At 45.0% G+C, this 25,977-nt stretch overlaps 1 protein-coding gene and 1 long non-coding RNA gene across 5 annotated transcripts in view; one reads left to right on the top strand and one right to left on the bottom strand.

Annotated features, from left to right (window-relative positions):
* Positions 1–759, top strand: part of LOC130294112 (uncharacterized) — a 196,227-nt gene extending 195,468 nt beyond the window's left edge. The window contains exon 6 of one of the 2 annotated variants that reach the window (XR_008848389.1): positions 622–759. This is a non-coding gene — a long non-coding RNA (uncharacterized LOC130294112). The remainder of the gene's footprint in view (positions 1–621) is intronic. The other variant, XR_008848392.1, reaches the window with a different exon arrangement.
* On the bottom strand, positions 572–25,720 carry LOC130294109 (anoctamin-7-like; the record flags this gene model as incomplete). Of its 3 annotated transcripts, XM_056543563.1 has the most annotated exon segments (20): positions 572–1,425; positions 7,150–7,203; positions 7,534–7,692; positions 8,109–8,199; positions 8,333–8,475; positions 8,568–8,773; positions 8,912–9,048; positions 10,369–10,466; positions 11,361–11,415; positions 12,252–12,363; positions 20,439–20,541; positions 21,268–21,366; positions 21,510–21,647; positions 21,822–21,965; positions 22,041–22,137; positions 22,224–22,314; positions 22,673–22,838; positions 23,550–23,660; positions 23,752–23,809; positions 25,584–25,720. In XM_056543563.1, coding segments are annotated over 19 exon segments (2,187 nt in total), but the record flags the coding sequence as incomplete, so codon positions are not given.
* Between the last annotated feature and the right edge of the window lie 257 nt (positions 25,721–25,977).

Raw genomic sequence — 25,977 nt, 5'->3', positions numbered from 1 at the left:
TATTATCTCACAATGTTACCTCCGATTATTACCTCCGATTGTTTCCTCACAATGTTACCTCCGATTATTACCTCAGAATGTTACCTCAGATTATTACCTCACAATGTTACCTCCGATTATTACCTCCGATTATTTCCTCACAATGTTACCTCTGACTAGTACCTCAGAATGTTACCTCGGATTATTACCTCACAATGTTACCTCAGATTATTTCCTCAGAATGTTACCTCCGATTATTACCTCACAATGTTACCTCAGATTATTATCTCACAATGTTACCTCAGATTATTTCCTCACAATGTTACCTCCGATTATTACCTCACAATGGTACCTCAGATTATTACCTCACAATGTTACCTCAGATTATTAGCTCAGAATGTTACCTCAGATTATTACCTCACAATGTTACCTCCGATTATTACCTCACAATGTTACCTCAGATTATTACCTCACAATGTTACCTCCGATTATTACCTCACAATGGTACCTCAGATTATAACCGCACAATGTTTTCCCATAGATTGATACTGCAGATTGTTACCACACCCAATTAAAACAGGTATTATTTATTTTATCATGATTTTATTATTATTATTATTTATTATTTCTCTTTTCCATCAGGTCAGCTTTGACATTTTATGTTTGATATCTTCTGCCTTTGGTTATTATATGACACGGAGACGCGAAGTCCACGATTCCACATCAGTCAGAGAACCTACATGTACTACAGCGACTATACTCCGCATGCCCGAGGGACCGATCCTGCGCATTCCAATGACATCACGGGTCCCTCCCACCCAGTGGTGCGCCGTGATGGCGGTAGGATATATGAGCAGTATATTAGAAATCTACATTATATTATATATTATATGAAACTTTCACTTGTGCTTGTGGCCCCAGGTCGGGCTCTGGAAGACTTATCCCTAAGTATGTGAATCCTTCATTGTGGTCATCATGTGGGGTCCACAGAATCGTGGTCAGTCGTGGCTATCTGAGCAGAGAATATGTGGAAGCATCAGTAAAGATTTCCCCAGGCTATGCAAAACTACAACTTCCAGCATGCCCGGACAGCCTTTGGCTGTCCGAGCATGCTGGAAATTGTAGTTTTGCAACAGCTGGAGGCACCCTAGTTGGAAAACACTGATGTAGATGGATGCACTTGTTACCACACAGTCTCTTTGTGCTTCAGCTGTGTGTGCTTGATCAAAGTTGCAGTGCGGCGTAAAGAAAGTCCTGCATGGTTACTATGGGGACGTTGTGCTTAATAGATGCGTGTTCAGACACCGATGACTCCTCAATGACTCGACATTATCTTGCCGTTACCCCTTTAGCACCGAAGCCGTTGCGGATCGTTCCGATCCCACACAAACACCATCACCGGCTTTCAGATTCTGTCGTTCAGGCCGCAGGGTGAAATGCAGCTTGCTGTCAGGAAGGAAAATAAGACACATAGGACACATTGGGTTAATCGTTTCCCAAAAATTTTATAAAATTCGGCAAAACTTCGGTATTAAACAGGGAAAGATGGGTGATGGTCAATATATGTATATATTTAGATATAAATATTTATATATATATATATATATATTAATTAATTATATATTAATAAAAAAAAATATATATATATACGTATACAAATATGTATATATATACATATCTATTTATTTATATATTATTTATAATACATATATATATATATATATAAATTAATTTAAAAAATATATATTTATAATTAATTTATATATACATATATATATAAATTAATTAATGTGATATATTTTAATATATCACAGTGTATAGATCTTTATCACAGTATCCGAATCACCTGTGAGAGCAGCCACGACGTGAAACGCGTCAGCGGGACATCGGAGATATATATATATATATATATATATATATATATATATATATATATATATTTATATGTTAATTAAAAAATATATATACAGTATATATAAATTAATAAAAAAATATATTTTTTTATATTAATTTATATATATATTAATTTTTTTTAAAAAAAATTAAATATATATATATATATATATATAAATAATTAATGTGATATATATTAATAAATCACAGTGTATATATCTTTATCACAGTATACGAATCCCCTGTGAGAGCGCACCACGACGTGAAACGCGTCAGCCGGACATCGGATAAGGAATTTGCTTGGGGGCAGAGGGGCTAGTGTCTTTAGGATTCACATCCATTATAGGATTTGGGAAGTGAATCTTTAAATTCTTCCAAAACAAAAGAGGAGTCAGAGTGCAAAGTGCAGAACGCACAGTGTGGGCCTCAGAGTCGGCGAGAGGGACTATGGGGGGGGGGAAAAAAAAAAAACACCTCAAGTGCGCAGAATAAAACAGCGGCAGAGAGAATAGGATTAGTAGGATAATACCATTACCCCGATGCCGCGCTCAGCATTCCTGTCTGTCGCCGAGCCTCTCACTGCCGCCATTGTCCGGGCCCTCCCTTTGCATTTAAATTATCTTAATCTGTTCCGTCCTAAAAAGTGTCTATGAAGGCGGCAAAACTGCGATGGGAGGAGAATCCCAGAAAGTTCTGGACGAAACCCAAATAAATTCTATGGGTTACATACGTCTCTGCTGAGTTTTCAGTACAGACCGCCTGTTTAGCTAGCGCTATATACTATATATACTCTCCATATGTATTTTTTTATGCAGCGCCCTTAAATTTAGGGAAATACATTCAAATACATAAATTTAACTCCTTCAGGACATTGGACGTAAATGTAGGTCCTGGTGCCCCGGTACTTACATTTACGTACATTTACACACCAGAACATGCACTTACAGTCAATAACGGAGAATTGTATAATGAAAAGTTCCACAACTTACTAATCCACTAAAAACATTCAGTGGCTGTAAACTCACCCTAACCTTATCCGGCCCATACAGCTCACTGAAGGTCCGTTACAATGTGTCAGTGTAAGTACCAGTGGTCTCCAAATTGTGGACCTTCAGATGGTGTAAAACTACAACTTCCAGCAGGCCCGGACAGCCAACGGCTGTCCGGGCATGCTGGAAGTTGTAGTTTTGCAACATCTGGAGGTCCACAGTTTGTACTCCATTGTTATATACCAAAGCCGAAACCAGTTAGGACCAAGGTCAGCCAAAGTTTGCCATGTGGTGTGCACCTCTTTAAACATTTGGCACATCTTACCTCAACGTAGTTTTACTTAGGACCGATGTATGAAACAAGGGTCGTAGTATATTTCCCCAAAAGGTCTATTAGAAAGTGGGGTATCTTTTCATTATACACCAAATAAACTTTTTATAAGACTGGAACGGCAGAATTCACAGAAATGGCTTTGTAAGAACATATAAACGCTTTAAAAAAATGTGTGAATTACCCAAAATACCTCATTCTGCCACGTTCTGATGGTGGATCGTCTAATAGGGATGAAGTCACAGTGACGTGTCTGGATACATTTTCCCTCCATATAAACAGCCACAGTATCACTATTCACTAGTAGATACACAAGTATGGATTCCAGTTTCCATTGAGGAGACATTTTATCCGAGTGTCGGAGAAACTGAAATCCACGACAGAACTCACCTGGTTCCCTGGAGATGGTTCTGACCCCTTCTCAGATGTAGGGAAGAGATTAATCTCTATTTAACGGCAAACATCACACCATGACTTCCGATTCTGGCGCCATGCAGTGAGGACGTGTGGTGAGCGAGCTCCCTGCCTGCAAGCTAAACCCTGGTCAATCTTATCCGCAATCCTGTGCCTATGACCCCGAACCTTACCCTGACTGATGGAGGGATATATATGGAACATTTTCTTCTCCCTATGGACCGGACATCTTGCCAAAAGAACAAGCGGAAGCCAACATGGCCGCCTCTCCCACCTCCAGCCGCGCTGCTTCTCCTTTGCCTTCAGATGCGGGATCGGTAGATGGGGAGATGATTGTGAGCCTGCCCGTCTTGACTATACTCGCCTGGCTGAGGAAGTAGCTAAATCGATAACGCCGCGGGTGCAGGAAGCTATCATAGCGACAATACAGACCACCCTGGCGCAGCTACAACAAGCCTCAGCGCAGCATGATGCGTGCCTTTCAGCAGTAGAGGAGTGGACGGTTACTACAGAGGAGACTGTTGGGTGTTCTGAGACACGCTTCTCTGCCCTAGAAATGGAATGCCGGCAACTCAACGATAAGGTAGAAGACCTGGAAAATAGGTGCGGCCACAGTAACAGAGTGGTGGGCCTGCCGGAATTCGTTCTGGCCAGAGACTTGCTTTATATCTGTGAGGTCTTCCTGCCAATGGCCCTGGGACTGCCTAGACCATGCAAAGTTGAACCGGCACATAGACTGAGGCCTGATCTCAGACAAGAACCTGACGCTGGGGTACCCCCTGGTTTGGCCCACAGAAACAGACCCCGCCAAGTGATCGTTAAGTATATGGACTTTACGGACATGGTCGCAGTGCTCCGCAGCTTTCGCCTGGAAGAGATGCCCTTCTGTTTGACGGAGCGAAACAAAAAAAGTAAAAAAAATGTTAACCTTTTGTGTCATCTAGCCGGTTATTTTCCTATGGACAGTTGCTCTAACTTGGTACAGTTGCTCTACACCTAGGTAGTCATGGGCCTGTGGGGTGATGCGGGTGGAGGGTGGAAATAGGTAGTGTTCTTCTGGTGGGCTTAAATTGTTTTTTGATACTTTTCCTTGCTCTGGGAGGTGATTTGTCACTACTTGTATTTGCAGCACATGGCCTTTCCCCTTTTTGATGCCCGATCGCATTCTATGGGGGATTCACTAGTTTTACCACTGGACACTGCTCAAGTGGGGGGGATTTTTCTATCTCTTTCCCTCTTCTCTTTAAACTTATGGTGGGAGGGAGCAGCTTGCTCTATACCGAGGGGGAAGGTCTACCGACCCCATCTAAAGACTGGCTACATAACGCCCACCTTCCGTCCCTCACTGAGGAGAAGCTTTCAATGTTGAATGCTCCAATCACGGAGGAGGAATGGAAGAGGGTGGTGAAGGGTCTAGTAGTTGGAAGGCGCCGGGTCCCGACGGATTCACCGGAGACTTTTACAAGAATTTGAAGGGAGGAGGTGTCTGTAGCCTTGTTGCCTTTGTACAATTCTTACCTGCAAGGGGCCTCTATCCCTGAAACTATGAACACAGCACATATAAAGGTTCTTCCAAAACCCCGGAAAAGATTTACTTTCACTGGACGGATACCGTTCTATCTCCCTGATGAATGTGGACCTTAAGATCATGTCCAAAATACTTGCTGACTGACTGGCTCATATTTTACCTCGCATTATTTCACCTCTGCAGGTGGTCTTTGTGAAAGGCCACTCCGCTGTCACCAATCTGAGAAAAGTTATTGCTGTACTAGATGAAATCCATGTGCGGCCATCCCTTCACACCTCCCCAGCCATACTGTCAATCGACGCGGAAAAGGTGTTTGACCATGTGAAGTGGGGCTGGTTGTGGTCGATATTGTCGTATATGGGGTTTAGTGGCCCTTTCCTGAACTATTTGTCCTCTTTGTATGCTAAACCACCTGCTAGAATTGCTACCCCGGGTTTCCTCTCCTCCCCCTTCTACTCCCAAAAGGGAACAAGACACAGATGCCCACTCTCCACTTTGTTGTTCAATCTAGCTAGGGAACCTCTTTCTAGGGTGTTTGCGACGGATGGAGCAATAAGGGGAGTTCGGGTGGGTCACACAACTGTGTCCCATGCCCTTTTTGCTGATGACTTAATGTTATTTTTAGAAGACCCAGTCCGAAATGTACCTACTGTTTTTGACTGACTAGCTGACTTTAGGTTAGCCTCTGGTTACCGAGTTATTGTCAGAGAGTGTTCTCCTGGATCTCTCCCTTTCGGGCACCCACTTTTCTTCCACTGACCTGCCTTTCCCTATCAAATTAACTACCTCTTTAGTGAAATACCTCGGTGTTTGGGTGGGGCGCAACCCCTCCTCTCTATATTCCTTAAATTTCTCCCCCTTAATCAATAAGATAGTTGCAGAATTATGTAAGTGGGAATCCCTGCCTCTTCCCCTGCTGGCCCGCTGCCACCTGGTCAAAATGCTCCATTTTGCCAAGCTGCTTTACCCTCTCCAAACGATGCCAGTCCTTTTACACCATCGAGATTTAGCATTGCTGACATCCTCTTTTACAAGGTTTATTTGCGCTAATAAAAGGCCCAGGATCGCTTTACGCAAACTAATGTTGTCTAGAGTCAAGGGGGGAATACATTTTCCTGATGTAAGACACTATATTCTGGCATATCTTTACCGCCATAGCATTTATTGGTTATGAGGCAGTGACCTCTATTCCAACACGGCCCTAGAAGGTGCACTGTTGGGACCTTGGAATCTTTCCCACTTTTGCATACTAAATTTATGCAATCTCCCAAGGGAGATTAAACCCAGCCTTATTCTAAGGGATACAATTGCGACTTGGAAGATCTGTCGAGCCGCCATGCAGCTTGCGTTCGCAATAAGCAAACACATGTCTCTATGGGGTCACCATGAATTTCCCCAGGGACGGGATAATGGTAAGACGACTCCTGGTGTCTCTCCCCCTTGACCGCAAATTAATTTTGCTCCATATCGCCCCAGAAGGAGTGTCGGTGTCATTTTTGCTTCACGTCTTCATATTGGTGGCAAAATGTTGTCTCCTATCTCATTGGCCAGTAGTGGATATGCCGATAGTAGGGGAGGTCTTGACTCAGGTTAAGAGGTACATGTTTCTTGATTTGAAGGAATTGGGGCGCACCAGAGAAAAGTCAGCCAAGGGTTTTTTTTCTTGCGAGGAAGAGATTCTACCGGTCCTGACTATCTTTAAAGATACAGCTTGGTATCTAATCTGGGCTATATCTTGTTCACTGGGTCGGCTTTGTGTTCAATGAGTGGCTTCTTGGGGAAGGGGGTTTTGGGGCCTGAACAGCCTAATGGGTCCTTAGTCATATGCTATCAGGGACGATATCGACCATGCTGCATTTTATAACTTTTTTTTTCTTCTTTATTCTCTTTGATTGAGCCTGCCTCCTATTATTCCTATGTGGAGGGTCACACACACCTGATGGGGTTGGGGGATAAATGTTTACGTATTGTTTGCTATTTACTTATATTTCATGCCTATATGAAAGTTCTCTTACAATTGTATATCTTCACTGGGTAATGTTCCAGTCCTGTGTTTGGCTATGTATTACCGAAAAAACCCAATAAAAATATGTTTAAAAAAAAAAAACACCACACCGTGACGCAATCACAACATCAAAATACAACCAAAGCCACAAGATACAACCAAAACATCAAGATGCAACTACAGCAACAAGATACAACTACAGCAATAAGATACAACCACCACAACAAGATAAAACCACAGCAACAAGATAAAACCACAGCAACAAGATACAACCACAGCAACAAGATACAACCACATCGTCATGATACAACCACAGCACAGTGACACCACGCACAAGGCAGGCTTTAACCACACAATACCGACACACTTACGCACATTGTGCCACTGACTGACCTGGAGAGCTGGAGGACGGACTCACCGTCAGGAGTACCTCCTGGTTGTCTGCCAGCGCCTGCTTTGCTAAGTACCGCTCTCTCTTCACTTTAATCTCCACCGACTCTGGAATATCTGGGACCATCCAATCGATGCACCGGAGACTGAAGAAGACCACGTGCTGAAAGAACAGAGAGTAACAGGCGCAAAGTGAAGTCAGATATTCCAGACACTCAAAGAAGTTCTCCCTTATCCTCGTGCAGATCGCCCACACATATAGAATCATGTTTCCGCAGCTCAGTGGGAAAAAGTTTCAGCTTTTGGTAAATATTGGCATCAACTGCATAGTTACATATGCCCATCAATTTGGGAGAGGATGTGGATGAGGGGAAAGAAGTTCTTTTTTTTGCCAAAAGTTGAAACACAACAACTCAACCAACTCTGGGATCTGTTGCTTGTGGTGTCTGATGTTAACTCGGAAAATTCTGAACTGATTCACGGGGTCCCTAATGCTACAGCTGGTGCAGACCGGTCAGTGGTTGTAGACTTCACCTATCGCCCCTTGACTTTGAGATCACATTAGTAATGATGTCTCACCTCGAACGCGATGATGAATCCGAGCCGCACAGCAAGGAGCTTCCAGTAGAAGAGTGTGTACTTCCCATCTTCATCCCGGAAAGCTTTGTACCTGTAGAATAAAGAGCAGGATACAAGAAGAATCTGTTGTGTTCTGTCTTTCTCTACAATATCACTATCGAGATAACTAAAATGTCTTCTTTTCAATAAGAGTATATCAGACATCATGCACCAACCATACTCACCTGCATAAGGTGTGGTTTGCCGTAACGTAGCTGTGTGGGGAGTAGGAGAGACTGAAATTTAGGTATCCTTCCAGGTGACTGTCATACTCATACTGGTAGAGGAGACGTGGGAGAAAATCGGAGGTGAATGCAATGAGGAAAGCCTGCAAAAGATAAGAGAGGCCGGTACCACTGATGCTGTCAGAACCTGATCATGGCTTCGCACGTATCTGTAGTTCAGGCACCACTTACTTACATTGACGATAACAGAAAGTTGAGACAAAGCCTCCAGAATCAAAAACCAGACTCCGATGTGCTGAGCCCGCTCTGCCACTGGACGCCGATATTCACACACAAACTTCTGGGCATCAAGACGAATCTCAACCCAGTTATTGAGCAGGGCGAAAAGAGGAGCCAGCGGAAAGGCAGCCACAAAAATGGTGATGAAACCAAACTGTATGACTGAGACACACAAAGATCTAGTCAGTTCATCCATACAATGACAAGTTATCTACAGGCGGTATGACATTGTGATGGTGGCGCCAGTCATGTAATCATCATCACCCATAAGATTGTATAAGACTCTGGGCCATTACTCACCCATCTCCAGATATTCCTCAAAGAGACCTTCACATTCGATAAGCTCATAATCCTCCTCCCAGCGCTGAGGTTCCTCCAGGATCTGGGTCCCTCGCACCTTAGCCAGTTGCCTCCGCTGTCGCCAAGATTTCACTTTTCTGTTTAGAAATGATGGAGGGGGTTAGTATATGATGATGTGGGAGAAGTGGATGTATGTATGCTTTCTTGGAATATGGAAAATATATAATGTTTCTGAAGCCTATCCATGACTATGCAACCCTTGTGGATAGTGGGCTCTAATAATGGGGAGGGGACAGTGGGCCCTAATAATGGGGAGGGGACAGTGGGCTCTAATAATGGGGAGGGGACAGTGGGCCCTAATAATGGGGAGGGGACAGTGGGCCCTAATAATGGGGAGGGGACAGTGGGCTCTAATAATGGGGAGGGGACAGTGGGCTCTAATAATGGGGAGGGGACAGTGGGCCCTAATAATGGGGAGGGGATAGTGGGCTCTAATAATGGGGAGGGGGCAGTGGGCTCTAATAATGGGGAGGGGACAGTGGGCTCTAATAATGGGGAGGGGGCAGTGGGCTCTAATAATGGGGAGAGGGCAGTGGGCTCTAATAATGGGGAGGGGGCAGTGGGCTCTAATAATGGGGAGGGGACAGTGGGCTCTAATAATGGGGAGGGGGCAGTGGGCTCTAATAATGGGGAGAGGACAGTGGGCTCTAATAATGGGGAGGGGGCAGTGGGCTCTAATAATGGGGAGGGGGCAGTGGGCTCTAATAATGGGGAGGGGGCAGTGGGCTCTAATAATGGGGAGAGGACAGTGGGCTCTAATAATGGGGAGAGGGCAGTGGGCTCTAATAATGGGGAGAGGACAGTGGGCTCTAATAATGGGGAGAGAACAGTGGGCCCTAATAATGGGGAGAGGACAGTGGGCCCTAATAATGGGGGGGGGGGGCAGTGGGCTCTAATAATGGGGAGAGGACAGTGGGCTCTAATAATGGGGAGGGGGCAGTGGGCTCTAATAATGGGGAGGGGGCAGTGGGCTCTAATAAAGAGGAGGGAGCAGTGGGCCCTAATAAAGAGGAGGGGGCAGTGGGCTCTAATAATGAGGAGAGGGCAGTGGGCCCTAATAAAGAGGAGGGGGCAGTGGGCCCTAATAAAGAGGAGGGGGCAGTGGGCTCTAATAATGAGGAGGGGCCAGTGGGCTCTAATAATGAGGAGGGGGCAGTGGGCTCTAATAAAGAGGAGGGGGCAGTGGGCTCTAATAATGGGGAGGGGACAGTGGGCTCTAATAATGAGGAGGGGGCAGTTGGCTCTAATAATGAGGAGGGGGCAGTGGGCTCTAATAATGGGGAGGGGGCAGTGGGCCCTAATAATGAGGAGGGGGCAGTGGGCTCTAATAAAGAGGCCATTCAGTGTAGATCTGTTTCTGAGTGGAGATCCCATCGCTGTCTGCACCCAGAACTTACGGTACGAGGAACTCCTGCACGTTGCTGACAATCTGCTTCCCAACCATTATAATGAAGAGCTGCTGAGCCAGTTCAATGAGACATCCTCCGGGACCGCACTGCAACAAACACAGACACAACAGGTTAGAGGACCCATCAACATTAAAGGAGTACTCCAGTGCAGGAACACTGATCCCCTAAATAAATGTCTGATGGGGAGGGGGAGAGACCCCCGCCATCTACTGCATGGCACCCCGGCCGTCCCCAGGAACGGGGCGTGTTGATCACCACACGAAGCGTCAGCCGACTTGACATGCTCCCTTCCTGGGGATTGTCGGGGTGCCATGCAAGAAATCGCAGCAGTCGGACCCCCCACCATCAGACACTTATCCCCTATCCTATGGATAAGTGTTCCTGCACTGGAGTACTTCTTTAAAGGGGCTATCCAGGCAAAAACTTTTTTATATATATCAACTGGCTCCAGAAAGTTAAACAGATTTGTAAATTACTTCTATTAAAAAATCTTAATCCTTTCAGTACTTATGAGCTTCTGAAGTTAAGGTTGTTTTTTTCTGTCTAAGTGCTCTCTGATGACGTGTCTCAGGAACCGCCCAGTTTAGAAGAGGTTTGCTATGGGGATTTGCTTCTAAACTGGGCGTTTCCCGAGACACGTGTCATCAGAGAGCACTTAGACTGAAAAGAACAACCTTAACTTCAGAAGCTCATGAGTACTGAAAGGATTAAGATTTTCTAATAGAAGTCATTTACAAATCTGTTTAACTTTCTGGAGCCAGTTGATATATATAAAAAAAGTTTTTTCCTGGACAACCCCTTTAAACATCTGGTGAATGGAGCTGAGCTGCAGTACCGCACACTGCCATGGATAGGAGGGGAGCAGTTTCTACAGATAATAAAGATCCTTCCCTCTGGTTTCAGAGATCTCTATTATTCCTGGAAATAGAACATTTACCAAATGCAAAGTCATGGAAGGATTTGGTTTCCGCTCTACTCACATCTTCGTTCCTCATGCCCATCAATTTGCCGTACTCCCCAGGATACCCAACAAATCTGAAGGAGACAGACACATTTTAGGGTCATCACCTGTTACGTCTTTGTTCAGACGATGCAGAATAAACTGTGCTCCTTTATGGCAGCCCTGAACTGGAGAGCATTGCTTTACTGCACTGTAGTGATGCCAGGCAGGAAGAAAGGCGCTATCCCGAATAAGGGTGCATGCACACCACAGTTTTGCAATACAGTTTCTGTATAAGGTTTTTGATGAAAAACTGATTCCTCAAAACCTGACTAAACTGTATCAAAAAGTGTGTTCAAATTTTAACCCGTATACGGTTTTAACTTTCCACTCCATTTTGAATAAAGTTTCACTTGTTTGATTGAAATTCCAAGAAAAAAAAATTGCGCAAAGTCAAAAACCGTATGGTGAAAACCTGATGGAACCGTACGCACATACAGTTCTGTACGGTTTCCATTGACTCCCATGTTAAAAAAAATAAAACGTATACGGTTTAATAAAGTGTTTCACCCGGACCAAGAAACGTGGTAGACTACAGTTTTGGGTACAGGTAAAATAAACTGGACAAAACCGTATGAGATGCAAAACGGACTAAACCGGATGATGCGTTTGACATACAGTTTACAATGTTAAGTCAATGGATACAGTTTTCTATACAGTTCCATACGGTTTTTAACTTGAAACTGTATACGGTAACTGTATAACAAAAACGTGGTGTGCGTGCACCCTAACTGGGTCAGCTCCAGTCCATTAATAATACCCAGAATCCTCCCGTGTGGGGAGCACATGTGTATTATTATGATACTGTGCGCACTTCTGCTCCGGGCTGCCCCCTCCAGGGGATCTCCCCCCCCCCCTTCATCCATCTCACCTGCCCTTGAAGAAAGCCACGTAGAACGGGGACGAGTAGAAATTCACAAACTGGAAGATGAAAACTTTGAAGGTGAAAGCGTCTTCGTGTAAGGACTGAGTGCGATGCATCTCTGAGGAGGAAGAAAGAACATCAATGTCTTCAGAACCATGTACATCCTCTGCTCTTCTTACCCCAGTGTTTCCCAAACAGGGTGCCTCCAGCTGTTGCAAAACTACAACTCCCAGCATGCCTGAACAGCCGTTGGCTGTCCAGGCATGCTGGGAGTTGTAGTTTTGCAACAGCTGGAGGCACCCTGGTTGGAAAACTCTGGCTTATCCTGTACTAATCATCAGGTCCTATACTCCAGACACAACCAGAGCTGCATACTGAATATACAGGTTGCAAACCAGTGCTTTATGACTGGCATAGAAGATATGATGTTGGAGCAGAATAGTGAGTGCACCTCTGGCGTTGACTGGAGAATAGGACATAATGTAACAGTAGAATAGTGAATGCAGATCTGGAGGTGACTTATGTAGAAGACATATTGTAACAGCAGAATAGTGAGTGCAGCTCTGGAGGTGACTGGTGTATTAGACACCATGCAAGAGCAGAATAGTGAGTGCAGCTCTGGAGGTGACTGGAGGATGAGACATAATGTAGCAGCAGAATAGTGAGTGCAGCTCTGGAGGTGACTGGAGGATAAGACATGATGTAACAGCAGAATAGTGAATGCAGCTCTGGAGGTGACTTATGTATAAGACATATTGTAACAGCAGAATAGTGAGTGCAGCTCTGGAGGTGACTGGTGTATTAGACATCATGCAAGAGCAGAATAGTGAGTGCAGCTCTGGAGGTGACTGGAGGATGAGACATAATGTAGCAGCAGAATAGTGAGTGCAGCTCTGGAGGTGACTGGAGGATAAGACATGATGTAACAGCAGAATAGTGAATGCAGCTCTGGAGGTGACTTATGTATAAGACATATTGTAACAGCAGAATAGTGAGTGCAGCTCTGGAGGTGACTGGTGTATTAGACATCATGCAAGAGCAGAATAGTGAGTGCAGCTCTAGAGGTGACTGGAGGATGAGACATAATGTAGCAGAAGAATAGTGAGTGCAGGTCTGGAGGTGACTGGAGGATAAAACATGATGTAACAGCAGAATAGTGAGTGCAGCTCTGGAGGATAGAACATGATGTAACAGCAGAATAGTGAGTGCAGCTCCGGTGGATAAGACATGATGTAACAGCAGAATAGTGAGTGCAGCTCTGGAGGATAAAACATGATGTAACAGCAGAATAGTGAGTGCAGCTCTGGAGGATAGAACATGATGCAATAGAATAATATACCTTAGTATCAGTGAGTACAGTTGATGTGTTAACACGTGAGGGTGGAGTGCCCCTTTAATATAGTGGATGTTTCCTGTTATCCCTGGTGGACTTCTCCCTGTGTTATGGGCAGAACATATGGCACCCACATGGGTACAGGGCCGGTGTGTGACCAGCTGGTGGTCTGCGCCTCTCCTAATATTGACACCCCTGCTCTGAGTATACAGAATGTGAATGTATCAGATTTCCGGCATGGGGTCTTCTGATCGGGCAGCACAAGGCTTGGTGGTCAGTCCCACTGAGGACAACATCTGCAAGGAGTCTGTATGTTCTCCCTTTAAAAACATTCTCATAGGTTTATTTGGAATTTAGACTGTGAGCCCCATCGGAGGCAGAGACCAATGGGATTGATAATAATCTTTGTACAGTGCTACTGAATATGTTGGCACTATATACATAAAGAAGTCAATGGTATCATTGTACATAGACAGGAAACCCATCCTGACCTATTCGTGCTCCCACAGCACAAGCTTTGTTACTGTGTGTCAGTGTAGACAATCATCTGTGAGTTAAACCCATGAACAGTACAAATGTGACAGCAAGCAGAGATCTTGCTAAAAGTGAGCAATAAAGTAGTCCATGAAGTTGTAGAGCATTTCATTATCCAGAGCAGTGTTTCCCAACCAGGGTGCCTCCAGGTGTTTCAAAACTACAACACCCAGCATGCCCGGACAGCCAAAGGCTGTCCGGGCATGCTGGGAGTTGTAGTTTTGCAACATCTGGAGGCACCCTGGTTGGGAAATACTGATCCAGAGAGTGCGGACCGGGCAGCCATGTTCACACAGATGTCCGCCATTAATAATGAGAATTGGGGCAGCAGGATGACAGATTTGGGTTTTGTAACTTTTCTGGGCGTTTTAATAAATTGTAAAGAATTTAGTGTAGATTCTGCAGAGACTCATCCAAAGTGCTGCAGGACGAGGGCCGGGTCCCCGCAGAGCACAGATATATATAGGAACAATGTGTACAGTAAATCTTACATTCCCAACACCTGACACCTCTGCAGATACTGAGCCTCCAGCAACACCTCTCACTGCACATCTATAGTACACAGCGCCCCCTACAGGTCTGACTGATCTCACTGCACATCTATAGTACACAGCGCCCCCTACAGGTCTGACTGATCTCACTGCACATCTATAGTACACAGCGCCCCCTACAGGTCTGACTGATCACCACTATACATCTATAGTACACAGCGCCCTCTACAGGTCTGACTGATCACCACTATACATCTATAGTACACAGCGCCCCCTACAGGTCTGACTGATCTCACTGCACATCTATAGTACACAGCGCCCCCTACAGGTCTGACTGATCACCACTATACATCTATAGTACACAGCGCCCTCTACAGGTCTGACTGATCACCACTATACATCTATAGTACACAGCGCCCCCTACAGGTCTGACTGATCACCACTATACATCTATAGTACACAGCGCCCTCTACAGGTCTGACTGATCTCACTGCACATCTATAGTACACAGCGCCCCCTACAGGTCTGACTGATCTCACTATACATCTATAGTACACAGCGCCCCCTACAGGTCTGACTGATCACCACTATACATCTATAGTACACAGCGCCCCCTACAGGTCTGACTGATCTCACTATACATCTATAGTACACAGCGCCCCCTACAGGTCTGACTGATCACCACTATACATCTATAGTACACAGCGCCCCCTACAGGTCTGACTGATCACCACTATACATCTATAGTACACAGCGCCCCCTACAGGTCTGACTGATCACCACTATACATCTATAGTACACAGCGCCCCCTACAGGTCTGACTGATCCTCACTGCACATCTATAGTACACAGCGCCCCCTACAGGTCTGACTGATCACCACTATACATCTATAGTACACAGCGCCCCCTACAGGTCTGACTGATCCTCACTGCACATCTATAGTACACAGCGCCCCCTACAGGTCTGACAGATCCTCACTGCACATCTATAGTACACAGCGCCCCCTACAGGTCTGACTGATCACCACTATACATCTATAGTACACAGCGCCCCCTACAGGTCTGACTGATCACCACTATACATCTATAGTACACAGCGCCCCCTACAGGTCTGACTGATCCTCACTGCACATCTATAGTACACAGCGCCCCCTACAGGTCTGACAGATCCCCACTATACATCAATAGTACACAGCGCCCCCTACAGGTCTGACTGATCTCACTGCACATCAATAGTACACACCGCCCCCTACAGGTCTGACAGATCCTCACTGCACATCTATAGTACACACCGCCCCCTAAAGGTCTGACATATCCTCACTATACATCTATAGTACACAGCGCCCCCTACAGGTCTGACTGATCACCACTATACATCTATAGTACACAGCGCCCCCTACAGGTCTGACAGATCCTCACTGCACATCTATAGCACACAGCGCCCCCTACAGGTCTGACTGATCACCACTGTACATCTATAGTACACAGCGCCCCCTACAGGTCTGACAGATCCTCACTGCACATCTATAGTACACAGCGCCCTCTACAGGTCTGACATATCCTCACTATACATCTATAGTACACAGCGCCCCCTACAGGTCTGACTGATCACCACTATACATCTATAGTACACAGCGCCCCCTACAGGTCTGACCGATCACCACTATACATCTATAGTACACAGCGCCCCCTACAGGTCTGACAGATCCTCACTGCACATCTATAGTACACAGCGCCCCCTACCGGTCTGACAGATCCCCACTATACATCTATAGTACACAGCGCCCCCTACAGGTCTGACTGATCACCACTATACATCTATAGTACACAGCGCCCCCTACAGGTCTGACTGATCACCACTGCACATCTATAGTACACAGCGCCCCCTACAGGTCTGACTGATCTCACTGCACATCAATAGTACACAGCGCCCCCTACAGGTCTGACAGATCTCACTGCACATCAATAGCACACAGCGCCCCCTACAGGTCTGACTGATCTCACTGCACATCAATAGTACACAGCGCCCCCTACAGGTCTGACAGATCTCACTGCACATCTATAGTACACAGCGCCCCCTACAGGTCTGACTGATCCTCACTGCACATCTATAGCACACAGCGCCCCCTACAGGTCTGACAGATCCCCACTATACATCTATAGTACACAGCGCCCCCTACAGGTCTGACTGATCCTCACTGCACATCAATAGCACACAGCGCCCCCTACAGGTCTGACAGATCCTCACTGCACATCTATAGTACACAGCGCCCCCTACAGGTCTGACAGATCCCCACAATACATCTATAGTACACAGCGCCCCCTACAGGTCTGACTGATCCTCACTGCACATCTATAGTACACAGCGCCCCCTACAGGTCTGACAGATCCCCACTATACATCTATAGTACACAGCGCCCCCTACAGGTCTGACAGATCTCACTATACATCTATAGTACACAGCGCCCCCTACAGGTATGACAGATCCTCACTGCACATCTATAGTACACAGCGCCCCCTACAGGTCTGACAGATCCTCACTGCACATCTATAGTACACAGCGCCCCCTACAGGTCTGACAGATCCCCACTATACATCTATAGTACACAGCGCCCCCTACAGGTCTGACTGATCCTCACTGCACATCTATAGTACACAGCGCCCCCTACAGGTCTGACAGATCACCACTATACATCTATAGTACACAGCGCCCCCTACAGGTCTGACAGATCTCACTATACATCTATAGTACACAGCGCCCCCTACAGGTCTGACAGATCCTCACTGCACATCAATAGTACACAGCGCCCCCTACAGGTCTGACTGATCCTCACTGCACATCTATAGTACACACCGCCCCCTACAGGTCTGACTGATCCTCACTGCACATCTATAGTACACAGCGCCCCCTACAGGTCTGACTGATCCTCACTGCACATCTATAGTACACAGCGCCCCCTACAGGTCTGACTGATCCTCACTGCACATCTATAGTACACACCGCCCCCTAAAGGTCTGACATATCCTCACTATACATCTATAGTACACAGCGCCCCCTACAGGTCTGACAGATCCTCACTGCACATCTATAGTACACAGCGCCCCCTACAGGTCTGACTGATCCTCACTATACATCTATAGTACACAGCGCCCCCTATAGGTCTGACAGATCCTCACTGCACATCTATAATACACAGCGCCCCCTACAGGTCTGACAGATCTCACTGCACATCTATAGTACACAGCGCCCCCTACAGGTCTGACTGATCACCACTATACAACTATAGTACACAGCGCCCCCTACAGGTCTGACAGATCCTCACTGCACATCTATAGTACACAGCGCCCCCTACAGGTCTGACTGATCCTCACTGCACATCTATAGTACACAGCGCCCCCTACAGGTCTGACAGATCCCCACTATACATCTATAGTACACAGCGCCCCCTACAGGTCTGACAGATCCTCACTGCACATCAATAGTACACAGCGCCCCCTACAGGTCTGACAGATCCTCACTGCACATCTATAGTACACAGCGCCCTCTACAGGTCTGACAGATCCTCACTGCACATCAATAGTACACAGCGCCCCCTACAGGTCTGACAGATCCTCACTATACATCTATAGTACACAGCGCCCCCTACAGGTCTGACAGATCCTCACTGCACATCAATAGTACACAGCGCCCCCTACAGGTCTGACTGATCCTCACTGCACATCTATAGTACACAGCGCCCCCTACAGGTCTGACATATCCTCACTGCACATCTATAGTACACAGCGCCCCCTACAGGTATGACAGATCCTCACTGCACATCAATAGTACACAGCGCCCCCTACAGGTCTGACAGATCCTCACTGCACATCTATAGTACACAGCGCCCTCTACAGGTCTGACAGATCCTCACTGCACATCAATAGTACACAGCGCCCCCTACAGGTCTGACAGATCCTCACTGCACATCAATAGTACACAGCGCCCCCTACAGGTCTGACTGATCCTCACTATACATCTATAGTACACAGCGCCCCCTACAGGTCTGACTGATCACCACTATACATCTATAGTACACAGCGCCCCCTACAGGTCTGACATATCCTCACTGCACATCTATAGTACACAGCGCCCTCTACAGGTCTGACTGATCCCCACTATACATCTATAGTACACAGGGCCCCCTACAGGTCTGACTGATCACCACTGTACATCTATAGTACACAGCGCCCCCTACCGGTCTGACAGATCTCACTGCACATCAATAGTACACAGCGCCCCCTACAGGTCTGACAGATCCTCACTGCACATCAATAGTACACAGCGCCCCCTACAGGTCTGACAGATCACCACTATACATCTATAGTACACAGCGCCCCCTACAGGTCTGACAGATCCTCACTGCAGAGCTATAGTACACAGCGCCCCCTACAGGTCTGTCATCTACTTACTACACACCTGTAGCATATATAGACCTCTACAGGTGTGTCAGCCCCTCATTACACCTGCCTGGTATGCACTGCCCCCTATAGGTCTCCTACATGGCTGTCTTCTTCTAGAAACAGCACCATTATTGTCCTCAGTTTGTGGGTGGTGTTGCTCATTTCTGTTAACGTAAATGGAGTTGTAATACCACTCACAATCAGTTATGGCGCTATTTCTGTATAAAAGCAGCTAAGTATTTCTATTCCTGGACAGGTATTATGATGCAGAGACATCAGGGATGACATCTGGTTACTGGATGGTGACACCGTGCTGTTATATGTCACACATGTGCGGGGGACGAGGCAGGCGCCGATCTTCTGTTTATCTGTCACTTTACAGGAAACCTGATAACTTATGGAACCACAAATATTAGAATGATCTCCAGCAACCACAGTACGTGAATACAGGACGGACGGTGTAAAATGTAAATGGTACAGGACTGGGTGATATAGGTTTATGCTGTCAGTGTCAATAAATTACATTCATAATCTTACCAGTTCCACATATATACTACTTCCCCATAATCCACCAAATATATACGATGGATCCCATCATCCTTCACATGTATACTACCCCCAACATCCACCAATCATATATATATCACTCCTCATCATATATATATATATATATATATATATATAGATATCTTACTTTCCCATAATTGATCATATGTACACTACTATATACACATGTATACTTATGTACTACCCCCAACATCCACCAATTATATATATATCACTCCCCATCATATATATATATATATATATATATATATCTATCTTACTTTCCCATAATTGATCATATGTACACTACTATATACACATGTATACTTATGTACTACCCCCAACATCCACCAATTATATATATATATCACTCCCCATCATATATATATATATATATATATATATATATATAGTAATTTTGAGTAGCCGTATTAGTCCAGTGATGCAGATGCAAATCATAAAATGTTGCAGTATCTTGTAATAACCTTTTTATTGGACTAACAGCATTTTGTAGAGAAGCTTTCAGGATTCCTCCCTTTATCAAATCCAAAGCAAATCTGCTTGTGAGCTTAGATTTGCTTTAGACTTGATAAAGGGAGGAATCCCGAAAGCTTCTCTACAAAATGCTGCTAGTACAATAAAAAGGTTATTACAAGATACTGCAACATTTTATGATTTGCATCTATATATATATATATATATATATATATATATATATATATATATATATCTTACTTTCCCATATTTGATCACATGTACACTACTCCCCTGTTATCTTTCACGTGTATACAGCCCCTATCATCCACCAATTATATATGACCCGTCATGAATTACATGTATATTCCTCACCCCAGCGGGTCAGCCTCTCAGCCAGCGAGGTGTAGACCTGACTCATGAGGAGGATGAGGACGAGATTCACCATTGAGCTGCTGATATTTGCAATGTTTCCAGCCTGAAACCAACAACATAAGAGTCATATACAATCCTATTAATATCATTGAGGCCATATACAATCTGATTAATTTATCAGTGAGGCCATATACAATCCTATTAATAATAATTAGGCCATATACAATCCTATTAATATCAATGAGGCCATATACAATCCTATTAATAATAATTAGGCCATATACAATCCTATTAATATCAATGAGGCCATATACAATCCTATTAATAATAATGAGGCCATTTACAATTCTATTAATACCAATGGGGCCATATACAATCCTATTAATATCATTGAGGCCGTATACCATCTGATTAATTTATCAGTGGGGACATATACATCCTTATTAATAATAATGAGGCCATTTACAATCCTATTAATACCAATGAGGCCATATACAATCCCATTAATAATAATGAGGCCATATACAATCCTATTACTATCAATGAGACCATATACAATCCTATAAATCTTTACGAGTACATATACAATCCTAATAATATCAATCTCACTTATGTCAATGGGGCCATATACAGTGTTATTCCTTATAAGGGGGCTGTATATAATTCAGGTCATCAGTGGGGCCATATACAGTTCAGTGCATTCACTTTTTCAGTACACAATGCCCAGCATATCAGTGGGGCAGTATATAACACCCACGTATCTGTGTATTTATACTGGTATTTGATAGGTATAGTAATTGGGGTCCGCAGGCCTTGCCGTTTGTCGTACCTGTGTCATGAGGATGCTGTTTCCTGTGTGATACATCATCATGCTGACTATCCCCCGATACATGATGACTGACACCAAGAATATCATGACCACGCAGAGCTATGAGAGAAGAAGGCAGAGAGTTTACACATTGCACCCCTTGTGATCCTGGCCCCTGACTACAGAATATCAACGTCTGATGACATCACAGCTGGGCGATGATGTCAGATCATGGGGGTTGTCTACATGTGATATAGTCTCACCATGATCACAATCACCATTGATCCGGTAAGGATCCTAGAGAGACGGTCTCGTTCTGGAAAATACGGTTCTTTGACTCCAGTAACCGGGTTCTGCTCCATCTGTGGAGCCATCGCGGCAAATTCAGGGCGGGGACGCTCCTTGTTAAAGAAAGAAAAGAGGATGGAATAAGATAAGGTTGGTCCAGATCCCTGACCATGTGCCACCAACGACATGGTTGTCCAGAGTTTATAATGCCTTCACGGCTTTAACCACCGATGACAAAACCAACATGTCCGCCTGTCAGCTACATGGATCAAGTATCAGTCCTTCACCTCATCTTCCTGGTAGTCCATACAGTCCCAGTGATGAGCCAACGTGGCGTTTTTCCTTTTCCAGTACTCCAAGAAAGTGACTGCCCAAAAGGACATGAAGATGCTGAAGAACACAGTGCCAGGGTGGTCAAACAGGTACCCGACCTGAAGAAGACACACGTATGTAAGGCTGAACCTAAGAACCTCCATGATTGTTTGGAGTGGGCAGAAGACACGTACCTTGGCCATGGGGCAGATCTCGGAGATGTACCAGTTCTTACAGGTGTCACATAATGGACACATCTGATACTTCTTCCCACTCTCACATATCTCCTGCCTGTGGAGCACAACATACGGTTTTCTATTAGTCTCCCCTTTGTGTCACCTGTTGGGTCCAAGACTTGTTAGTGCCCTCACACTCACGCTGCAGTGTTACTACCCATGGTCAGGACTCCGGAAATGAAGACACACGTCCCAACCACAGCGGCTGGAAGCAACCAGGCCGTGTAGAACCCTGCAAGATCAGCAGAAGAGAAGGACAATGATACATATTATCATCAGCGGAGATTACCATATGATGATGTCCTCCCTGCTGGGAACAATGTTCTTCAGGTGCCCAAACTGGTGGCATGTTCCTCAATAGTCATCGCTAGACTGAGTATTGGTCATGGTGTCGTGACTGAAAGATTAATACTTAAAAATCTACTAAAAGGGGAAAAACTGAGGAAATCGTAAGCTGTGAATGTCGGATCAGATGTGGTTGTACTTTAACGTGTGGCACCACCCAGTGTGCGCTCCATGACATTACACCAACAGGATAAATGGCAGGTGATAAGCGTGAGGATTAGACCTGCTTAATATTTAAGATGTACCCAGCCAGGCGAAGTATATAGCCACCTTCTCCCCAAAGTACTCCCGAATGTGGTCCAAGGGCTGATACTTATACCACTGGGACCAACGAGACCAGTACCGGTAGAGGATCTGGCGCGGGTTGAGGTTTTCTGCGGCCACCTCGTACCCGGGCAGCTCATAAGGACCCTGTAAGGAGATGAGGATAATGGATGTTAATAGTTGAGTCCAGTTACAAATTGTCTTAAAGGGGCACTCCGCTGCTTAGCATTTGGAACAAAATGTTCCGAATGCTTAGAGCCAGCGCCGGGAGCTCGTGACGTCATAGCCCTGCCCCTCATTACATCACGCCCCGCCCCCTCAATGCAAGTCTATGGGAGGGGGCGGGCGTGATGTCATGTGGGGGTGGGGCTGTGACGTCACAAGCTCCCGGCGCCGGCTCTAAGCATTCGGAACATTTTGTTCCAAGCGTTGAGCAGCGGAGTGCCCCTTTAATTGGAAGGGGGTATTCCAGCCATAGACATCTTATCCCCTATGGATAGGGGATAAGATGTCTAGGGGCTGAGTACCCCTTTAATGATTTACGTGTCCAAGTGCATTCAGCGTGGCAGAACATTCCTCAGAATTCCATAACTCAATGCCATGTCGTGTAGCGGGTGTTTTTTTAGCACGGTACTAAAACTCCATACTAAGTAAATCGACATATTCATATTAGTAACACGCTTATCATGTGATCTCCAGAATTCCATGGCTTTACCTTCTTGGTGTTACAATATCATTGTTGAGGAGAGTATATGCAATGGAACAATAAGGTGACTGCCCCTTTATCGCCAATATATGGGAGTGGCCTCGGGGTAGACATATTGATATAATTTACCCATATTGTTCCTCGCTGCTCACCTCATGAAGAGGGAACGCTGCCGTGTATATCCCTTCCTTCACCATCCGCTCGATGCCAACCTCTGCGTGCTTACGTTTTCCATAGAGAGTGCGTGAGAGGATCTCATAGAGCTGCACCGGAACATAGGAGAGGTATGCGGAACGTTACCAAAGAGATCAGCCGCGTGCAAGTGACGCCTGCGCTGTGGAGATATGTACTCACAATACGACTCCTCTGTGTGTTAGTGAAATATGTAGCCGGACACTCACTGCCCAGAAACCTGAGAAACACAAAATGGAGAAATATGTTCAATATAAAGAAAAGTGTGCAAGGTAATGTACAAAGTGTCCCCACCAGCAGAATAGTGAGTACAGCTCTGGAGTGTAATACAGGATATAACTCAGGATCAGTACAGGATAAGTAATGTAATGTATGTACAAAGTGTCCCCACCAGCAGAATAGTGAGTACAGCTCTTGAGTGTAATACAGGATATAACTCAGGATCAGTACAGGATAAGTGATGTAATGTATGTACAACGTGTCCCCAGCAGCAGAATAGTGAGTACAGCTCTGGAGTATAATACAGGATATAACTCAGGATCAGTACAGGATAAGAAATGTATGTACACAGTGATCTCACCAGCAGAATAGTGAGTGCAGCTCTGGAGTATAATACAGGATATAACAGGATCAGTACAGGATAAGTAATGTATGTACACAGTGATCTCACCAGCAGAATAGTGAGTGCAGCTCTGGAGTATAATACAGGATATAACTCAGGATCAGTACAGGATAAGTAATGTAATGTATGTACACAGTGACCCCACTAGCAGAATAGTGAGTACAGCTCTGGAGTATAATACAGGATATAACTCAGGATCAGTACAGGATAAGTAATGTAATATATATATACACAGTGACCTCACCAGCAGAATAGTGAGTATAGCTCTGGAGTATAATACAGGATATAACTCAGGATCAGTACAGGATAAGTAATGTAATGTATGTACACAGTGATCTCACCAGCAGAATAGTGAGTACAGCTCTGGAGTATAATACAGGATATAACTCAGGATCAGTACAGGATAAGTAATGTAATGTATGTACACAGTGATCTCACCAGCAGAATAGTGAGTACAGCTCTGGAGTATAATACAGGATATAACTCAGGATCAGTACAGGATAAGTAATGTAATGTATGTACACAGTGACCTCACCAGCAGAATAGTGAGTACAGCTCTGGAATATAATACAGGATATAACTCAGGATCAGTACAGGATAAGTAATGTAATATATATACACAGTGACCTCACCAGCAGAATAGTGAGTATAGCTCTGGAGTATAATACAGGATATAACTCAGGATCAGTACAGGATAAGTAATGTATTGTATGTACACAGTGATCTCACCAGCAGAATAGTGAGTACAGCTCTGGAGTATAATACAAGATATAACTCAGGATCAGTCCAGGATAAGTAATGTAATGTATGTACACAGTGATCTCACCAGCAGAATAGTGAGTACAGCAGTGGAGTATAATACAGGATATAACTCAGGATCAGTACAGGATAAGTAATGTAATGTATGTACACAGTGACCTCACCAGCAGAATAGTGAGTACAGTTCTGGAGTATAATACAGGATATAACTCAGGATCAGTACAGGATAAGTAATGTAATGTATGTACACAGTGACCTCACCAGCAGAATAGTGAGTGCAGCTCTGGGGTATAATACAGGATATAACTCAGGATCAGTACAGGATAAGTAATGTAATGTACGTACACAGTGACCTCACCAGCAGAATAGTGAGTACAGCTCTGGAGTATAATACAGGATATAACTCAGGATCAGTACAGGATAAGTAATGTTATGTATGTACACAGTGATCTCACCAGCAGAATAGTGAGTGCAGCTCTGGGGTATAATACAGGATATAACTCAGGATCAGTACAGGATAAGTAATGTAATGTATGTACACAGTGACTGCAGGTAAGGATTGTAGCTATATATATATAATCCGATCTTATATTAGTATTTGGGTCTCACTCACCTCTGCAGCTTGGACTTGCGGAATGCACAGGTGTAGTAGTCCAGCGGTTTGTTGGGGACGTGCTGGTACATGGGGTTGGGAAGGAGCAGCCTCTGCAGGAATCTGTCCGATGCGTTGTTGTCTGGATTTGGCTGTGCCTTATGGAGGACACAAGAAATGGCTGAATAATGTGACTGAACCCAAGTTGATGTCACTAGTTGTCACTTTGCCATGGAGAAGAATGGGGCAGCAGTGTTCTCCTGCCCTGTATGGATCCTGAATTTCACTACTTACTGTCCAGGGGCCACATTTTAAGACGAGACAAGTATTATAATAACATCCATGTAAATAGAGTAATAAATCTACGCTGTATAATTATCGTGCAGCATAGTTCACAACACCCCCACCTAGTGGG

The sequence above is a fragment of the Hyla sarda genome, chromosome 10 (genome assembly GCF_029499605.1).
Source record: "Hyla sarda isolate aHylSar1 chromosome 10, aHylSar1.hap1, whole genome shotgun sequence".
In the NCBI taxonomy this organism is placed as follows: domain Eukaryota; kingdom Metazoa; phylum Chordata; class Amphibia; order Anura; family Hylidae; genus Hyla; species Hyla sarda.
Note: the sequence above shows the minus strand (reverse complement) of the source record. Positions and strands in the feature narration are given on the sequence as shown.